Genomic DNA, 20325 nt, shown 5'->3' with positions numbered 1-20325 from the left:
GAAAAGCTGTGCTATTTACCAGCCTAAAGAGAAAACATGGAGAAGGGGCTGTAAATTCAGCAGGTAGATGTCAAGTGTTCCTCCTCAGTGTGTCTCCCTTTGAGATGTTAAAATCCTTGCAACTAAGGTCATGTGAACATTAATAAAGTTAACAAGTCACTTTTGGGTTAAATAGCTTTTTCCAGCTTGAAGATGGTAATTATTCAGGAACTACAGATATGGCAGATTTCTTTCACTGGAGTGTTTTGTAATTCAGAATCTTAACAAAATAAAAAAACTAAACGGAACTGTTTTGTCATCTTGCAGCTTCATGGACAAAAGCCAAGACCTGGATGAGCTGCTCCTGCCTTTCTCTTTTTTGGGGGGGAAGTTTGTTTGGGGTTTGGTTTTGTTTTGTGACATACTCTCACTCAACTGTTAAGTGGTGTCTGCTGGAGTAAGTGTCAGACCTGCTGCAGATAAGCAATCACTTGACCTTACAAAGTACTTGTTCAGTAAAACAATTTTGAAGTAACTACCTAAGAAACTTAGCAGTAAACTTCATAAACAGTGTAATAAATATCCCTCTTGAAAATAATGAATATTCCTCTTTGAAAGGAGGAACAGGTGCTTTATAAAAGCTTCCTACAGCAGCACCGCAAACCCTCTAATCACCACTGTTGTGAATATTTTTAAGTAAATGAATGAGTAAAATCCCTCATAGCACCTGGTATGTGATTACTTTCAAAAGATGAGTTTGATTTTAAATATTGCTTTGATTTTATGCTGCAAACATTCCCACTTCTTTCATTCTCATTTTATGTTAAACCATCTGTTTTAAGTTAGTAAAAAAGTTGTGATGGAAATAGCTTTCACTTTTTTCTAAAATTTTAATATGGCTTGTTTTGCTTGCCATAATGTAACAGGACAGACTGACTAGTTGCAGGGTGAGCTATGGTTTAACTCTTATTAGTGAGTTAAGGTGTTATTAGTGAGTTAATATTAACTCTTAATAATAGCATTTTTCTAGCAAGTGTTACTTTTAATGCTGTATTCCTGTGTGACTGTTTGTTTAGTATTACTTAGGTGGGTAAAGACAAAAAATCCTGATTGAAGTGATTATTAAAATGGCTTGTAGTGCTATATGTATGCTAGAGAAAGCAGATTGATCTAAATAGAGAATGCTATTTTACACAAAATTTCTGAAATGCCACTTCAGGATGTTATTTGAGCATTTTCTGACAGGGCTGTCAAAGCACTATTATATGTCATGCCATGGCTCAAGTATCAGTCAGTCTTTCAGTTATTGAATTCAAAAGTGAAGAATTGCATCCTGCCAGAGGAGCTGATCTGTGTCATGAAGGAGAAAAACAACAAACTCTTCTGTTGGTGTGGATGGGATGAGGTAATTGGCTGCACAAAATGTAATACTAGCTGTAGACATCTCTGGCTTTGTGACCAAGCCTGTTAAAATCCACTGACCTGTGTAACTGATGAGATTTACTTTTTAGGCATCAGTTTAAACGTCTCTTGCTGTCCTACCACAATTCTTTCAATCTCCTGTGAAGTGTTGTTGCAGAAAACTGTCTCTCATTAAGAAACAAAGGCTGTAAAGAAGGCAAACTTAAATTTGAGGGGAGGTCTCCTGGGCGACACCTCCCTACTCATCTCTGAGACCAAGTTGCTGCTGAGGCTGTGAGGATCCAGGCTCAGCTGCTGAGGTATTCTCAGCATCCCATGTGAAGTGTTGTGTGTACACAGAAGGGAGAGGAAGTTCTGGACTTTCATAAATTTTTGATATGATCCAATTTGAAAGCAGCCTGCTTGCTTGGCTGTTGATAGGATGGGTGGGGTCATGTGAAACAAGATGCACTTTGATAACAATGGTAACATTTATGCTGAGGTGGAGGAGGATGTTTTGCTCATTTCAAAAATACCACAGCCCTTTTGGCTTGGCAATTCTTCTGATATTCAGATGTGTTTGGGACCCTTATATTCTCAGTGTAGGGCTGGGAACTCTCTAATCTGGGCAGGCTCTGGGCTGTAGTGAGGTTCCAAAGTCATCTTAGGGGCATAATGAGACTGGCTTTTTTGGTGGGTTTTCTTTGTTCAGTGAGGAAAGTCCTTTATTTCAGTAGCATCTCTAACTTACCCCTAAGCATTACTCCTTTCATGCACAATAGTAACCTTATTCTTTTTGAGAAGTGTAGCAGCACAGGAAGTGCATCCCATTCCACTCCACAACCAATTTTTCCTGTTCAGTAACAGGAAGAAACAAAGGCTCAGTATAACACAGCAGCTTAGTTTATTTGGAAATATGGTTAACTTGGAAGAGATTCAGTAGGCCTAGGGGAAGGTACAAGAGAACCATTTGCTGGTGCAATTGGTGATTTGTACAAATAGCACTTCAGCACTTTTGTTTTTCTCAGTAGACCAAGATCCTTTCCTGAACACAGTCATGTTTACCCGAGTGTATCAAACCCACCTTACCCATTCTTCCACACAATCTTCCTTTCCCAATGCCTTGCCTTCTTTCTGAAGTGATAAATAGCCAGGATTTCCAGAAGAGATATTGGGTGCTTCAATCAGTGACCCTCTCTGCTGACAGTGACTGATACCTGAAAATCAACTCTGAAATGATGCCGGTTACTCCATATAATCACCTAAAGGTACCTGTCTGATACTCTGCTGATTTTATATTTATTATATTTATGTATGTAATGCTCACAGGATCATGGAAGTTACAAAGCCCCTGGTGGTTCTTAGGATATTTAGTGATTTAGTCTGGTTTTTAAAAATAAGGGTCAAGATTTTTACACTTTGGAAGGAATTAAATTTAATTTGTTTAATTGCAGCCATTAGCTTTGACACCAGCCATAAGGGCTCTGCTGTGTTCTAGATAGGCAACACTAAACCAGTGTTGAACACAGTTGAGAATCTGACCTTACAGTCTAAAAAATCCAGGACTTTATTGCTAAGCAGCATCACTGACCCACTTCTGAAGGAATCACTTGTGCACTGCAGGCAAGCTGTTCAAACCCACCCAAATAAACACAGAAATTAAGCATTTGCTAATTAAAAACAAAAACTGTCATACAGAAAACCTTCCAGCTGAGCCAGGCTAGAACTTCTGAAAATGAAGTTCACTCTCATTAACACTGCTGGAGTTCAAGTCCCTTTGGGGCACAGGCTGCCAGGGCTTAACTGTAAGAATATTGCACATTCCTACTTGCTGTGTTTCTTCTTGGTTTTAATTAAAGGAGATGGCTCTGTAGCCTGGGCATGAGTGTTGCTTCTCAGGAATGTCTAACCCTGTTTCTTGATACTGAAATTTTTTCATGGAAACCTACATTGTACTCACTTTGCTTTATTCCCAAGTGACTTGTGCAGCCTGTAGGGATCACCCCAATCATCAGCACAGCCTGGGTGAAACTGATGTGCAGAAGTCACCTCAGGCCTTAAAAACCATGTGTAAAGTCCTTCTGGACCCTTTATTAGTGGCATTCACAGCTGATCCTCCTAAGCTTTAAAGTTTGGTGCTTCACTACAGCTTTTACTTTGATTTCCATTTGCCTATATTAATGACACTCAACCCCTTGTCTTAAGATACTGACAATTCCTGATGTCTTAACTGGGTACCAGCAAGTGGCTGTAGAATTTTACAGAAGCCAGTGGGTGTCTCTTTCACTCCAGTGTGTATTCTCTCCCCTAAAAGCAGTTTTCCCCATAACTGTGTTAATGTGCACAGGTGCCATGCAGAGTCCAGCCCACACCAGGTACAGATTTTAACAGCTGCAGAGCTTTATGTGGTGGTGTAGGTCTCAGCAAGGATGCAATAACTGTACATGAGTCAGTCTTTGTTCTCTTTCCTACATCTTTGGTCAAAGTAATTAAAGTGCTTCATGTCTTAGTGGAAACCTTTAGTGTTCTTTCCTCTTTGATCCTTTAAATTTAAGGTACTTAGTGGTGTTGGTTCTTTGTCTCAAGTGAGTCTGCAATACTGAAATTGTTCTGGAAATGCAAGTGTTTTTCATCAAATCAGTCAGTGCTAGGGATTAGGTTTTATTTGTATAAGAACAGTCTGAGTTACTTTAGATGGTATCTATTGCCATCAACTTTAATAAGATAGTTTTCCTCTCTAAAAAAATAACTGTTTATCCTTTTGGAGTAACTGCTGTTAATTTTTTCTCCTTTCCTATACTGTGGTTCCTTGGTATATAAGCACACACTTCACTTAGCTGGCTTCACAAAATGGAAGTTCCTTTTGCAAAACATTATTTTAGGAACTTTTTACTATCTTTTGTTATTTCTAAGCCTGAGATTGTCACACTAGATCCATGTACATTTATTTTACTATTTACACCTATCACAGTACATTTATATGGAATACCATCACACAGACAAACCAGCTACTGACAGCTAATATAAAGATATTAGATTCCACAAGGCTTAATCTGCATAGAGACCAGAAACACAATGGTGAAACACAGACAAGTATTTCTGTATTTCCCTTAATTTTAAACCCATTTTATATAGAATGTGATCTTCCTGCCACAAATACCTACATCTGTATTTGTATATTTGTCTTGTGGCCAATTTGTCTTGGGTGTCTTGTGTCTTCCTATGCTTTTTTATGGATAGTTTCTATTTCTCGTGGTCACAAAATATACAATTAATACTTGTTTTAAGCATGGTTTCAATATTAGTTAAATTTTGTCTTCTGTTCTTCTCCCAGCAATCTCTCAGTGATGTGTAATCTCCTACTGGACGTAGCTTGGAAAAATAACAAAACCCTGGGTGAATGTTTCTCTTACTTTATGGGAGGTGGAGATCTAAAACAGAAGTGACACAACCTTGGACTGCTTCATCAATTTGCAGATTACTCTAGCTGTGCTTTGCCAAAGCTTTGCCAGGGATTTATTTCCCCTGGTGCAAGCAATATTAATTTGACTTGAGTAAATCGGATATCATGTGGGCTATAAAGATCTGTAGCTACTTGCAGCATCCTTGTCACTGATCTCATTCTTTAGGAAGAATATGAAATGAAACTCCACAGCAAAGTAGCTGAACATCACACCAGCTTGGTATTTTGTATGCAACATCTGTTACCCTACAGTTGCTTCCTCTATCAGTTGTGCTATATATAGCATTGTTACTTGTGATTTTGTTCTGAAAAGTAGCCAAAATAGTTTAATTTGGCGATTTTGTACTGCAGTTTGTCACAGGGGGGAAAAGCATACAACATATTCTTATAAAGGTATAGCCTATTAAAATTGCTGTTTTACACCATACTGGATAAAATAGAGCCCCTTTTGATTCACCTGTATCACGGGGGTGGTTTTTGTTGACTCTACTGCTGATCTCTTCTGGTCCCTGGACAGCCACTATATAGATTTCTTTTGTTTTAGGCATGCGTGTAGAGTGATCCATGCAACAGTGAAGAACCTGCCATTGTCCAGTCCATAGCTTGCACTTGTGCCAGCTGCTCTCTCCTCCCTCAGCAGGATGCTGTTGGTTCCCCTCACCATCCAGTTCCACTCAATGGAAACACTGCAAAGACAAGCAGGGCAGGAAGCCCAGGGCTCTACATGATGTTGCACTGTGTGGCCCCACAACAATCTTTAATAATTGCCAACCCTGCCTTGGCAATGGTGGGCTTGCTTGGAGGAGGTTCTGCCTTCTTTTCTGCTGGGCTGCCTGCAATGTTCAAAACAGGGTGCCATTAGAACCAAGAGCTGCTCCAACTGTTTCTTCCTACTTCTGCTTTAAAGGGTGCAAACCTTTCCCACCCTCTCTCCACCCACCCTGGATTTTTCAACTCGGGTTTGAACAATACACTTGGGTGGTGACTGAGCTGATACATGGTTTGAAACTGCTCAGAAAGTCTTATCTCTTCAGGGAATGGTGTTAGGAGAAGCTAAAAAATCCATACATCTCAAAGGGGGGGTAAACTTGCATCTGGTTCAAGGCAGGTGTCCCTTTTCACAGCCATGGGGTCAGATAATGGGTACTTTCACAAAGTCATTTTAGTTTAACTCCCAACAATGAAAGGAGCTGAAGAACAAATGTATTGCTAGAATTTATTTTCTCATCAGCCTGGATGTTGTAATTAGGAGAACAAGATAAAGGTAGGTTTTCATTTTTCAGGGTGAAAAGAATCTTTTTATCGCTCAAACTGCATTTGAAAGCAATGACAAAGTAAACTAACAAGGGAGATGAGTCATGCTCCCTGTGCCTAAGGGGGTATAAATAATTAGTGTTGCATCTTAAAATGTCTCTTCTCAGCCTTGTACTTGAACTCCACAGTCATCCAGTCCCTCTGGCAACTCTTGAGCAAGATCTTGGTCTGTGCAAAATAGCAGAATGTTTGGCACAAGCTTCCAGCTCGTGGGCCAAAGTCCCTTTCTAAGAAGGGCACTGCTCTCACTTGATTCTCTGTCTGACAGCTCATCTTGAGACAGGGCAAAATCGATATGTGAACTTCTAGAGCTCCTGCTGTGGCTGTGACTGTTCTGTTTGAAAATGGTGGCTAAAAGCTTCCAAGGGGTCATGCAATCCACACAAAAAGTGTGCCATTCTGTCTACAAGTGGTTTGGGTTGGGGTGATTCAAAAGCCTACTTCTGATGGTAGTATGTAAGAAATTTGGGTCACCTGTGGAAGTTTGCAGTCTTTTCTCTAGTTTCCACCTTGTCTGCAGTAAAACAGGTGAACTTTGTTTCAGATATTCAAGCATGGATTTGAAGAGTTTTTTTTTCAGTTATTTTTGTAGAAACAGATAAGGAAAATTATTAATAAAAATCTAACTGCTTAGAAAAGCAGCTTGTGGCACTGTGTATACAAATATACTGCGCATATTTAAAACATACAGAGCAATTTTGAAGTGGCCACAGGTGACTAAAATTCAGTTTTAAGGGGTAATTTGGTATCTGAAGTCTAAGTTGCCAGCAGTTGCTGACACCCTGTGTTGTTTCTAGGTGATCTAGCTAGCTTCACCTAGCTTTTGCCAGAGGCTGCCCTGTGAAAATGCTCTTTTAATCAGTTGTCTTTGGAGTTTTTCCTTTTGTTCCTGTCTTTTTCTTAATGGTTAGGAACTCACTGGTAGGAGACTGTGTTGCTTTGTCTATGGGTTTTAACTTGGTGCGAAGGAACTCAGCCATCTCTCTGTCTTCTTCTTTTTCCCTGGTGGAAAGAAGGAAAATAAATGTTAGAGGAATGACAGTTTTCTTTGTAAATGGGACAGTAAAAGCTAGAGCAGATAGGATTAAGCCACTAGTAAACAACTAAATTTTTTTGCTATTTTTAGAAACATTTAATTTTGCCGCTTATTAAAAAGCAAAATATTTGCCTAAATGAAAGCTGCCACTGAGGCTTCTGCGATTTGCACACAGGGCTCAGTGAGAGCTCTGGGCTCAGCTCTAGCTCAGGCTGTGTCAGCTGCTGCCTTTGGCCAGCTCTCTTTGATCAGCTGCAGGACTCTGGCAAAAGCTTTGCTTTATCCTCTCCTCTCCGCTTGCTCAGAATTTAAATGTGTTGGAGGAGATATTGTCATTTTGGATAAATGGATTGAGTCTTTACTGCTGAAAGAGGGGGGAGTAAGAGCAGAACTGACTCTTTGTAGAGTGTGGATCTCAAACAAAAGATTGGATTTGGGTGCTGGAAGTGAACTTTTGAGGAAGACCACAACTTTCTTGGCAACTTTGGGCTAAGCTACAGAGATGAAACCCTTCAGAACCTGTTTATGTCTTAGGTAGGGCTGTAGTGCTGAGTGGTACTGACTGTACTGCTGAGTGCTTTTCAGTTGGTTTGGGGTTTTTTCTTGTTGTTTGGGCTGTTTTGCTATAACAAGATGGGAATAGTAGTAATCTACCTGACAACATGAATAATTAAAAAAGGAGGATTTTAGATATCTACAAACATGCCCCTTGTAGAATTCCATTTCATGTCTACTTCTAATGCCAAGAGAATTCCCTGGTAGCAGCACAAATCCTTTTCTTCTAAATGGGCAATGCCCAGACTGTTTCTGGTAGGAAAATGAGACCAAAGCTCACTGTTATTCATGAGATGACTGAATCATTAATGGGATAAAGAGCCACAGAATTAGAGTAATCTAATTTTAATGTTTTTCCTATGGAATAGGGATGAGGCTTTTAACTTGGTAAGTTGTTTTGAAGGACCAATTCTCTCCCATCAATGTTGATTTAAATTTTGTCACTTAATCTATTTTATTATTAGGCTTGTGGAATATCACTAAATAAGTTCAGTTGCTCTTGGCTCTTACCGTAATCTCTCCACCTCTGCATCATCTACAAGAAAATCTCTTTTTTGTACCAGTCGATGAATCTTCTGAATCAGTTCATCCTCTCTTTGCTTCTCCATCTTTGTTTTTTCTTTTTCTGGTCAAAAACAGAGAAAAGAGTGTATGACTTTGGGCTCTGGGGAGTGTGAGGGGGTGGTGTAGGACGTTGCAGATGTCTGAGAACCAACTGCTGATTGAAGCCAATGGTTTTCCTGACCTGAGTCACCAAAACCCCAGCAAGCCGGGTCACTGCCTCCTGTCTTCACTTGCTGCTGTTGACTCTGATCAGCTTAATGGTCTGAAGGCGCTGTGGGGTTTGCTAAGCCTGCTTTTAATACTCAATTACTCTGCAAGACAGTGCTTGGGATTTTTTTAAGAGCTTTGGCAAGAAAATAGTTCAAGATGCTTTGTTAAAATCCAAAGTTCATTTGACCTCAGGGGAAAGGGGATCACATCAAAAGGAACTATTTCTCTGTGTTTCAAGACAGTTGTGGCTGTTGAAAAGAACACTTTTTTCCTACACTGACAAGGCAGGTGAGCTGCAAATCCCCACAAATAGCATAAATTGTAAAATGTGGAAAAATAAATGCAGGTTTATTTTTCCTGTACTTCAAAAATCTCAGTAATTAATATATTTTCTTGTTAATTGGCCAGTCTGGAATAGCAAGGTTGTCTATAAACAACAATTTGTGTGGCATGAAAGATGTGCCTGTCACAAACTAAAAGTGTTTGTAAATAAATGTTAGGGATTACAGAGCTGTCATTTCAGGCTATAAAGCAAATGTGTTTAAGACAGAACTCTTCAAACCTAGCAAGTGCAGCAGAGATGAGAAAGGCAGAGGCAAACCCAAGCTCAAGTATTTCTCCAAGAAACTGAAAAATTTTGATCAGCTATGAAGACACTTTGTATTAAATCGAGATTTTTGGGGTTTGGGCAGTAGAACTGTGTTCAGAGAACTGCACAATTCAGTACAGTGAGAGCTGGGGGAAGAAGAGTGAGCTGCCTGCAGTCTGATGCATCTGAGCTGTGTGATGTCTGCTGATTTAAGTTATAAGACACTTTAAGTAGCTAAATTAATCAGACACTTGAAAACAATTGCTTTTAGTACAGATTAAAAAAAAAGAAGAATGCTTAGAAGTTGCTAAGTTTAGAAGTTTAGAAGTTTGTCTCTTATGGCTAAGGAGCAAGGACTCTCCTCCCTTCTGGAAGTAGAAGCTACTTTCTACTTCCTTTCAATCTATCCTTTTCCTAAACTGAGATGTGCTCTCCCATTATATCCTTCGGGAAACTGTGTATTAAAGTATTAATATATGTGGTAAAATACTGCATATTCTGTGTACTAAAAGACTGATCCATATCTACTGAAACTGGCTAAACTGTGTCTACTGAAACCAAAGAGCACTCCTCTATAGAAATCTGTATTCTTACAGGAAAATGATGGTAGAGATCCTGTGAATGAATCCATTTCTGGAAAGTGTTTTTCTAGGTTAGGCACAGGCTGTGTCAGCACTTAGTGCCAGCAGCTGCTTTGTCTTTGTTAAGACCAAACTCTTGTGATCCTGCCTGGAGATGCTGCTGCTGGAATTTCACCTACTGGATTCTTGAGTTTGCTGAGATTTGGGAAGCGCTAAGGAGAAGCTGCTGTCTGTGGGTCTCTGCTCGAGGCCTTGAGACTGGAAAATCATTTCTAAAAGATAAAAAAACCCCAAACAGCAGAAGCATCAAAAGAATGAAAGCTAATTAACCCTATCTGTTAGCTAAAGGTTTCAACAGGAAAGCTTGCAGATCAGAAAAGTGAGGCAAGGGGCATCATTCACAGATACTTTCTAGGATTTGTAATCATTTGTAATCCTTTCCATTTGAACAAATAATGAACCAACAGTGTTCTTATTAAAAATTTAAAATGTGACCTCTACTAAGAAGTATAAGAAAAGAAAAAGTAAGAAATATTATTAATCTATTTCTGTTAGGTGCAAAATGTGGCCAAGTTCTTACACAGCTCAGAGTGGGTGGTTTCAGAGTAGACCTTTTTCCTATGTCACAAGTAACCTTCTCCCCCCTTTCTGAGGACAAAATTGTCCTTCAAAGTTGCACAATAAAATGTGAGGAGGAAAAATGAGGATAACCAAAGTATAGTCAAAACTTGGACTTAAGCAGGAGCAAATTATTTCTGCAGGGTGCTGGAGGCTGTTGTGCAGTAATGTGTGCTGTAAATGATCTGCTGCAGTTGCTGAGTGTTTTGCAAGATATGTCTATTTTTTTTCTTGAACAGAGTAGGGCTGTTGTGGATCATCTAAAATGGCAAAGCTGTAGTGAAGTGAAATTCCTCACTGAAGGGAGCTGGAATTTGGAGCCAGTGACTGCAGAACTGCCCACAGCTCTGTCCCTCCTTCAAACAATGAATGGCAAAACACAAACCAGAGTTTTGGCCCTTGCTTTTTGTAGAAACCTGTTCTTCTTGATCCTAGAAGGTAGATTTAACTACAGGTGTGATAATGGATTGTTGTAGCAAGGAAAAAAATCAATCACATTCACAGTGATGATTATAAATCCTTCTCCTCTCCCTCTTTTATCTCTAGTATCTCAGCACTTGTCTTTTCTACCTGACAATCTCCGTGCCGCTTGGTTCCCTTGAGATTGCCAAGGCAGTGCAAGAAATAAGGAATGTGCTCCTTGTTTGAGTGATATTTACAGGGTTGCTGCCATGGGAGCAGTGAAATACAGCATGAAAAGAAATTTAGAGACACAGAGATTAGAGGTGGGCAGGAAAATGGGAATTTAAAAAAAGGACTAGAGGAAAGAGGGATGTATGAAACACCACCTTGTGGGGAGGAGATTCTGATTGTTGGGGCATGGGTGGGTGATGCACAGGTGGGGATGGTGTCAGGAACACAGGCATTATCCTAATACTGGATGGAGACAGCCATTACCTGGGATTGCTACCAAACTCTGCAGCTCTTGCTTAAGGTTCATAATGTCTTTGCACAGCTGGATGTCATCCATCCTGCAGAAACAGAAAAAGCATGGTCAGACATACAAACTCCACTCTGTGTTGATGGGATTGGCCAGATCTCATCTGAACACATGACCCTGGCCCTTGCCTGTCAGCCTGAAAGGGGATCCTGGCACTCTTGGCTCACCTAGCTTAACAGAAAGCAAAAGGTCTTTAATACTAAATGCCCATTCAGCCCTAGATTATTTGTCTTCCTGGCTCTAATTTGTGTGTAGGTTCATACCTGCCACTGTGGATAATTTCAGATGCCTTTTACTTTCTTGAACATCAGAGAACATTCCAGAATGGGCACCTGTATCCATGATGGTCCTGGGCAAAGACAGGTGTGCCATATTGCACTTACTGCAGCAAGAGTTTTCACTAGGGAAAGAGCAAGAATAACAGAGAACCTGGCAAGGGGCAGCAGAGGGTGGTGCTTCATTTGGCACAGCCAGGGCAAGGTTTATATTCTATTACCAGCTTTGTTTGTGACCTTACTAATAATTCAGCTCTAACCCCAGAGATCTGGAAACTGTCATAATTTGGCATTTATCTATTTTTGAGGTTTTTTGCCTTGGGTCAATGTCCTCCATGGTTGAGGTTGAATGCTTCAAATCCTCAATATGTGCAGAAAGTCCATTAATGTTAAGACACAGAAGACCACTTTAAAAAAAAAAAAAAAAAACATTAGTAGAAACTGCACCTTCAGTTCTCATTGAAACTGCTGCTTCTCCTGAGAGCTGCCATGCTGAATCATTCCCCTGGAAGGTAGCAGCCTTCAGCATTAGCTTCCTGGCACAGGTTTCATTTCAGTGTCTCAGCCACAGTGGCAGCCAAGGCTCAGGTGTTGGCTCCAAGGGCAGCATCTGGGGCTTCTGTTTTGAAATCACCCCCTGAAGAGCACAAAACCCAGCCTGTGTGATTAATTGTACATCCTCAGCTTGGATCTCACCAACACTCTCCTTGCCCAAGGATCTCTGAGCTCTGTTTCTCACACTCCTGTGCCTGAGGGCTGGGTTGGCTGTTGCCTGAGCACCCAAAGGCAGCTCAAGTGCCATCAGAGCAGGGCTGGCACCGTGGTGTTTCAGGAGAGGAGGGCTGAGGGATTCGTGTGTGTGTGTATGTGAGAGTGAGCCCCCAGAGGACAATGCAGCCAAATTATTGAATTAAGAGAGGAGTGAAAAAAGTAGGTGTTTCTGGCACAAACAAGACTTTAATCACAACCGAGAGCTTTTATTCTCCTTGCCGCCTCTGCAAGGAGCACAGGTCTCTGCAGGGAGCTGTCCTTCAGCTGTTTTGCTCTTGTTAGGAAAACATGTTGATCCTTCTATTATTTGCTGCTTGGGTTAACTCCACCTTGCCTGTTCTGCTACTTTTACTGTGCTATGACAGCTATTCCTGCTGTCTTTTTACACCTCTCCTCCCAAAATACAGCTGTGAAATACCTCTCCTAATAATCCTTATTGCTGACCTCTTCCTTCCTTGTGTACCCCTGTCACTTCCACTGGGATCTGCTCTTTCACTGCCCATCTGTCTTGTAAGACTTTGTTTTATTGGGAAGAGCAGCATGTTTGCCTCAGGACTAGTGCATGGTCCTTTGCTCTGCATGCTTAGGAAGCTTGGAGGCAGACATGCTTTTACTGATGAATATTCCTACTTAGGCTCCCTATATGATTCAGGCTCATCACAAGCAAAGCCTGCTTTACTCTTGAGATCCATCACACTAAATGGTACTGGAATTACTTTTATCAATTAATCTTAAACGCTGTCCTCCCAGGAGAGCTGGTATTCAAAATGTGCTGGGATATGAGCAAGCCTCACAGCTCCTTATCTATTCAGTGCTCATGCACTTTGGGTGTCATCTTCACACATTTAAGTAAGATGACCATGCCTAACAAACATGACAGTTTCTTGGCAAGAAATGTTCAATATTGAGCTGCTATATTCAAATTACATCAGGCCACACTCTCAACTAGTGAAGAGAACAGTGAGTTTCTACAAAAGGGATCTCTTGATAGATGGAGAGGATTTTTTTTTTCCTTATTCAGAAGATTTGGCTTCATTCTGAGAAGCTCTGAAATACACTAATTAAAATACTTTACTATATCAGTTTGGCTCCCTGCCCTCACTAAGGAACTCCAAAAATGGCACTGCTATTCTCTGAGGATTTTCAGGAATTTAAAATATCATCAGCAGTATATTCCAAGTGAACAAGATCGTTCATGTTCAGTAGCCCCTACAGTCCCTGTGCCTACTTTGTGACAAAGGTACTGGCCTGTTGTACATGTTGCAACTTTTGTTGCACTTTCTCCCCATTATTTTGGCTGCTTTTTAATCTGACTGCAGAGCATGTAGCTGGTACTCCACATATATTCTTAGCATCTCTTTTTCCTGAGCCATAAACTTTGTTCCTGCCTTGTAACACACAGCAGAGAAGTAAATCCATGGCCAAAGCACTTTAGTTCTGTAACAGCTCTGTGACCACACGAATTCCAAAGATCCTGAGTCAGATGACCTCTCCAGAGTCCCAGTTCTGCAGGGGGATGCATTGTGCTGTTGGACAAAAACTGAACCTGCCATCTGTACCAAGCCCCTTAAGCACATGGAACATCTTTCCTCCCATCTGTGTCAAACAGCCTTTGTGTTTCATCCACTCCACAGTGCTGATTAGGAAAAAAAGTAATAAAAAAAAAGGTTAACTGGCAAAAGGGAGGGCTGAAGGACATATGGGACCATGCCAAAGCTTCATCTATCTGACTTAATGAAAGCAGGATCTATGTCTGCTTGTAACTATAAAGCACATCCCACATCTGCTGGCAAATAATACTGAATGCAGGGCAACAGGTGCTGCCCTGGGCAAGAGTTGCCTTGTTGCCCTTGAAGAAAAGGGAAGAAGAGGAACTCCTGGAAAGGAAATCTCTTGGAAGGCCATTCAATCTGTACTGGTACTATGAACCCTCCTTTCTTTTCCCCCTTATGCTCTACATGTTGGATGTGAGTAGTCACAGGAGTCCCAGAAGAAGTAAATGCTGCTTCTGGGGAAAAAAAAACAAACAAACATGTAAATCCCAGTGTATTTCTCATTTGGAACCTGGATGGTCAACAGGGTTTGACTGAGAGCATCTTGGTATTATTATCAGACCACTTTAGGAAGTAAGATGAGCTTTTGGAAATCTTAAGGAGAGCAGCAATCTGCAGAGTAGAGGAGAAAAAATTCCTTTGCGTCCCCTAACCTACAGAGGTTGTCTCTCTTCTCTGGAAGAGACCATACATTCTTTCCAGTCCCTGTGAAAATACTTCTCACATTGTAGAAAAAACATCAGTGAAGCAAACAGCAGTTACAAGAAGGCAGTTTTTCCTCCAGAGCTGAGCTTTAAATGTCTGCCCAGGAATCCTAAACACATGAGTTATGAGTATGATAAAAAATTTCTCTGGTTAGGAGCCCAAATCTATTCTTGGAGTAATTGCAATAGTATTGAACTAGGGATGAATTCTCAGTGTGCTTTCATGTATCCCTGACACACAGTCTGACTTCTGCTTTTCTTTCTTGATGGCTTATTGCAGAACCCCCTCTGTATGCTTGGAGATATCACACAAGCACGTATTATTCTTTTCTCTTTTGGTATTTAAGCTATATCATCACAAACAGACTCTCTGTTTGCCAGAAAGAAACAACAAAAAACCAAACCTCATAATGAATAAACAGCATGAGCAGAAGATTTTCTAAACATGTCACAAAATGACAGGGAAATAAGTGGGTCGGGGAGCCTGCAGTGCTCTGGCACAGTGACTCAGCCCCATTACATGTTTCTGTGGTCCAGCTACCAGGGGAGAGTGCCCTGAGCATCGTCACTGCCACCCCATCCAGCAGCGAGGTGACAGCATGAGTCACCTCTGCTGTCACCATCTGCACTGAGGGGGAGCAGGGCAGGCAAACAGAGCACTGCCCTCCCATTCAGCTGTGCCCTGCAAGCCCCAAAGGCTGTGCAAGATCATGGGAGGCAGGACTTAAAAAAGAAACATTCTGTACCAGACACAAAAGAATTGTTTTGGTTTCAGTAGAAATTATTCCTCAACAGCTGAATTTTTCTTTCTCTTCAGCCAAGGATGAAAACCAAATTCCCCCATGTAAGACCTAGGTGCCATCTAGAGACATGCATAGGAAAAAGCAAAAAAATTATAGTGAAAGCCCATAGAAAAATCACTAAACACCTCCCTTAATGGCCAGCCAAAAAAAGGAGATGGCCAACAAGACCGACAAATACTTCATATTTGAATGTAAGAACTATTAGTAACAGCTACATAAGCATCAAATATCATTTTCATTGATTTCAGGACGAGCAGAGCAGTTCAGTGTGTCTAGAGGGCTTCTGCCTTTGCTGAATGACTTTCAAAGCTAGAAATAGATCTGTGCTCCCTCTAGCATGTCTATAAGAGGAGGTCTGAGATTCCTTTGTTTTCTGTTATTGGATTAAAGTGCTTGAAGTTAAAAAAGGAATGTAGACCCAGTTTGCTGGTTTCCTTCCCTCTCTTCCAGAAGGGTTTACAGGCACTCTAAATTATTTTTAGTTCTGTTTTAATACATTCCTGCCCCAGGAGTAAAATACTTGTAATTGTTGGAGTTTCTGAAGACTTTGATAGTGCCAGTCTAGGAGCTGGCCTGAGAATCAGGTGTCATGCTAAGTCACAGGCTGACATGACCACGTAACTGAAGGTCTCAATGTAGGGATAAAAAGATCATCTCTTTGGTGGTGTCTCCAGTGAGCATGCTGAAACCAGCCAAAAGCAACCAGTTGTGATGGAGAAATTTGGGGGATTGAAGTAAAGAGATGTGTAGAAATAAAGAGAATTGCTACAGAGATGGGGATGATGTCAAGCCGCAGATTTGAGGGACCTCAGTGGAAGCTGCCTTTGGATCCTGCAGGTGTTTATGGCTTTGCCAAAGCTGTGGGGAATCTGCAGTCGTGCAAGTGTTCTTGGGACTACAAGAGCCCAATAAATTTATAGAATCTCTGAACTGTTAAGGTTGGAAAATGCCTCTAAGATTATAGAGTTCAACAGTTACCTCAGCACTGCCATGTTCACCACATCCCCAGGTGCCACGTGCACGTGCCTTTTGAACATTTCCAGGGATGATGACTCCACCACTACCCTGGGCTGCCTATTCCAATGCCTGATCATCCTTTCAGTCAAAACAATTTTCCTTATATCCAATCTAATCCTTCCCTGTGCAATTTGAGCCCATTTCCTCTTGCCTTGTTGCTTGTTACGTGGGAGAAGAGACCGACCTCCACCTGATGCTCCTCTTCTATATTCAACTCCTTTTTATCCCTGTCAGCTTGGCTTAGTTACTTAAATCTTCTAATTATAAATCTGTGAGATCACAGGCAACATTTAATGAATACAGAACACGTTGTTTGAGTCATTATGGTGTGTGTTTATCACATTGTTATTTAGCTCAGCACCTGGTGCTGCTGGGGCTGGAGGACACAGAGCTGGCAATTAAGGTAACAGATTGCTGGCCAGCCTGCTGGGCAGGGCAGCTCACAAATCACAGGTCCTGTGATTAACTTGCACTATTAATGGAAGTGGGTCTAACTTTTCTTGTTGAAAGTGCTCTCTGCTGGAGGAACAGTGCACAGAAGCACAATGTGCACAGTAACATAATTCAGCTATTGTTTCAGAGAATTGAAATGGTGTTTGAAATTCTCAGTCCCAGAAGGCTTATATTTAAGGTATATTTCACATAAATTCAGAGCAGTGTCTAGAGAGGCTGTCTGTTTGTCATTTTCACTGACATTGCTAAATTCCCTTGAGGTTGGCCATCTCCTCTGCCAGTTACAAAGTTTTACTATGAATCAATAGTAACAAGAGTTTTCCTGAAATTGCCCCACTGTGGAGGCGTATATTTCTCCATGTGACAAATCAACTAAATTAATTTGTCTAAAAATGTATAGACAATAGAGAAGTCAGATTTAAATTCACAAGTATGCCCTTTGCAGCAGCATACAGAAGATTCTATCCAAAAGCAGACCTGGTTCATTTAAACTACTCTGGTAATTCTGGTTTTGGATGTTAGGCACTGGAAGGAGGAAACTCAAGGTCTGGCTGTGCATTGCCTCCAGCAGAATCAATGACACACTTCCTTCTTCAGTTACCTTCTTGTTTGACCTTCTCTTATTTTTGAAACCAGAAAAGCAACTATTTGTTATAACAGCTGAAAAGAATAGAAAGGTTTCTGGTATAAAATGAAACACTGACAGTCCCTTCCAAAGCTTTTCCATTCACTGATTACTCTCCTATTTATAGCAGAAGACAACTGAGCAGGACCAGTGGAATACCACAGGGCAAGGGAGACACTTTATTAAAAACATCCTTGCCTAGAGGAAGCTCAGCTGTCCAAAAGTGGGGCCCAGGATCTGTGAGTGCCACATGTGCCTGATGTGCTGGGTGGTCTCAGGGGACAGCCCACTGTACCTTCCACTCCTGCAAACCAGAGCACAGCTAGCCAAGAACTGGGAAGTGAAAAACAGGCTGGAATAAAAGGTTACATCTGGAAATACAGTGCTAAATTTCTGCATTAAAAAATGACAATGTCAAAGATCAAAGCTGCTCCCTCTTCTGTTAACAGCATTTTGTGTCAACCACAACACATACTCAATGTAGAAAATGCTGTTTAAAGAAAATTCTCTATTAAAGAACTGTTTTCCTAGCTGTCCAACAGAGACAATAATGAAATTTTTTTTCTGAGACAAAAAACATCTCAACTACCAAGTTTACAATTAATTAAATACTTTCTGAATGATATGTTTATCATTATACACCACTAAAGAATTGCTTTTCCTTTCAGAGTATTTAAACGGACCATTTCACAACCACACATCTGAGAGTACGATGTTGTGTTTTCCTCTGGGCTTGATGGTTTGCTGTCAAACGGGACAAAGGAGACCTGAACTAAGGAAGGAACTCATTTTCCTTCCTCTTGGAGAGCTGATCTCTGCACTTTTAGCTTTAAGTGCACAGTCCAGAACTTTGCAATTCTGTCCTGTACTCATGTTTTTGAGGCTTCCAGCCTCCCATGTGTGGAGCTGGGAGACTTGGCAGAGCTGGACCTTACAGGAGTTCCCAGCTCTACATTGACGTTCTTGATCCTTGGCAATCCCCTAGAAATGCTGTTCCTAATCTCAGAGACCTCGAGCTTTGACTGTCCAACAGTTTGCATTAGAAAGCCAAGTTGTGCCATTTCACAGCCTGCAGTTTCCTGGTTATTTCCTCAAGGATTCTGGTTATTTGCAGTGTGCTTGGGAGGCAAAGGGGACACAGAGTCACAGGCACAACTTCACCCTGCCTTGCAGAAGAGTCTGTGCCATGCCAGGCTGTATCAGTGGGACAGCCACAGTGCCCGTCTGACAGCTGGGCTTGGTGTTTTTCCTTATCTTATGAACCTGACAGCCTGACATTTATATTTATTGAATAATATGTATCATCACACAACTGTCTCATTCTCTACAGCCTCCCCAAGTCCATCCTATGTTCCTAAAGCAAGATACAATCAGGAAGACAAAAAAAAAAAAAAAAGGAAGGAAGTCATAATAAGTGATACTGTATTGTTAAGATTCCAGAACTGTGAAGGAGAAAAGATTTATTGCTCCTTTCCATGAAAAGACAGATCTTATCAGAAAACACTGACAACAACAGCTCTATTCATGAACAAAAACATGGTTTTGCTGGTCTTAGTTATTTACACTGCAGTAACAGGTGCCAACTCAGGTGCCAAACTCAGTGAAAAGTACCAGATGTTGAACACATAAGTAAGCAGTCCTAAGGGAATTCCTGCTTACCTTTAGATGACAGAAAACAGGGAATATGCAGTACAAAGGATAAAAAGGAGCAGCAAAAGTCAGAACACCTGCTTAGCAGTAATATACCCAGTAAGTTACCACTGCTATTCACACCTCTGCCTGTTTGATCTCCTTCCACTCTCCCTCCCTGTCACCCTGCACCAGGGTGATGCTCACTGTGGGGCTCTGTTGCCACACAAGGCACGAAGCCACTGAGAAATCAGAGTTGATGTCACATTAGTGAGACATGTGTAAGAGTGTTAAAGTATTTGGTTCAAAAAAGAACTAAAATTTGAAATGAACTTTGCTCATACAAAGAGCAATTACTGCTGCTTTTTCTCACCTGAGAATGGAACACTCCAAGTAGTCATTTTTGTAGTACTTTGCAGCATTACTTTCTGAGTTCAGCCAATTACAAGACATCTTGTTTCATATTCCCACTTTGTGTCTAGTAGATTTACTGCACCCATTTTTAATTAAAACATGGGATTTCTAAGTTGGTTTATTTAAGGTTGTCATCACCAAGGGAAGTAACCTCTCACTTCAGAAGTTCTTGTGTACTTTGGTGTTGATTCCCTTTGCAGTGGTTGCATTAAGGCAGGCAATCAGCAGAGATTCCTTCCTGCATTTAATTTCATTTAATTTAATCTGTATTAAAATACCAGTGTACTGGTATTTTAAATGCAGAAAGTGTAAATATCAGTGTGCTGGTATGTATTACCATACTGCAAATGACACAAAGGTGAGACTCCTATCTGACCTCTGTGGATGTCCTGCTGTTCTTAGAATGAATATGGACTTCACATTTTTCTTCACGGATTTGCCCTAAATTTGAGATTCTACCATTATTCCCAACACCCTCCAGAATGATCATTACTGACTATCCCATCTCTAACTACTCCCAGCAGTGGATACATCAATATCACAGCAGGACAACAGAGATTTATGGGTTTTGCAAACTGGGAGAAGGATAAAGGTTAAAAAGGCAAGTAAAGAAAAATTAAGCCTGATTTGAAGCAAGAAAAAAACCACCTAACTAGGGATGAATTATGTACTCTGGACAGCTAGTGAAGCTGTGGGAATGCGAAGTCAAGTTGCAGCAAACTTTTCTGCATAAAAGGACTGGGATTTCAAGTAAGCAAACATAATAGTGTAAAGTGGTCTAAAATCCTGAACAGAACTGTGGAGAATTTGGGTGATGTAGATGTTATGAGC

General features: G+C 40.9%; 1 protein-coding gene across 1 annotated transcript in view; it reads right to left on the bottom strand.

Annotated features, from left to right (window-relative positions):
• Window positions 1–2263: 2263 nt before the first annotated feature.
• Window positions 2264–20325, bottom strand: part of BMERB1 (bMERB domain containing 1) — a 46707-nt gene continuing 28645 nt past the window's right edge. The window contains exons 3-6 of the mRNA XM_058849334.1: window positions 11208–11281; window positions 8259–8373; window positions 7077–7159; window positions 2264–5676 (exon numbers count right to left, since the gene is read on the bottom strand). Of these exons, the coding sequence (XP_058705317.1) occupies window positions 5564–5676; window positions 7077–7159; window positions 8259–8373; window positions 11208–11281 (385 nt within the window). The 3' untranslated portion in view covers window positions 2264–5563. The remainder of the gene's footprint in view (window positions 5677–7076; window positions 7160–8258; window positions 8374–11207; window positions 11282–20325) is intronic.

Source organism: Poecile atricapillus, chromosome 14 (genome assembly GCF_030490865.1).
Source record: "Poecile atricapillus isolate bPoeAtr1 chromosome 14, bPoeAtr1.hap1, whole genome shotgun sequence".
Lineage (NCBI taxonomy): Eukaryota > Metazoa > Chordata > Aves > Passeriformes > Paridae > Poecile > Poecile atricapillus.
This window is presented reverse-complemented; position numbering and strand designations above follow the sequence as displayed.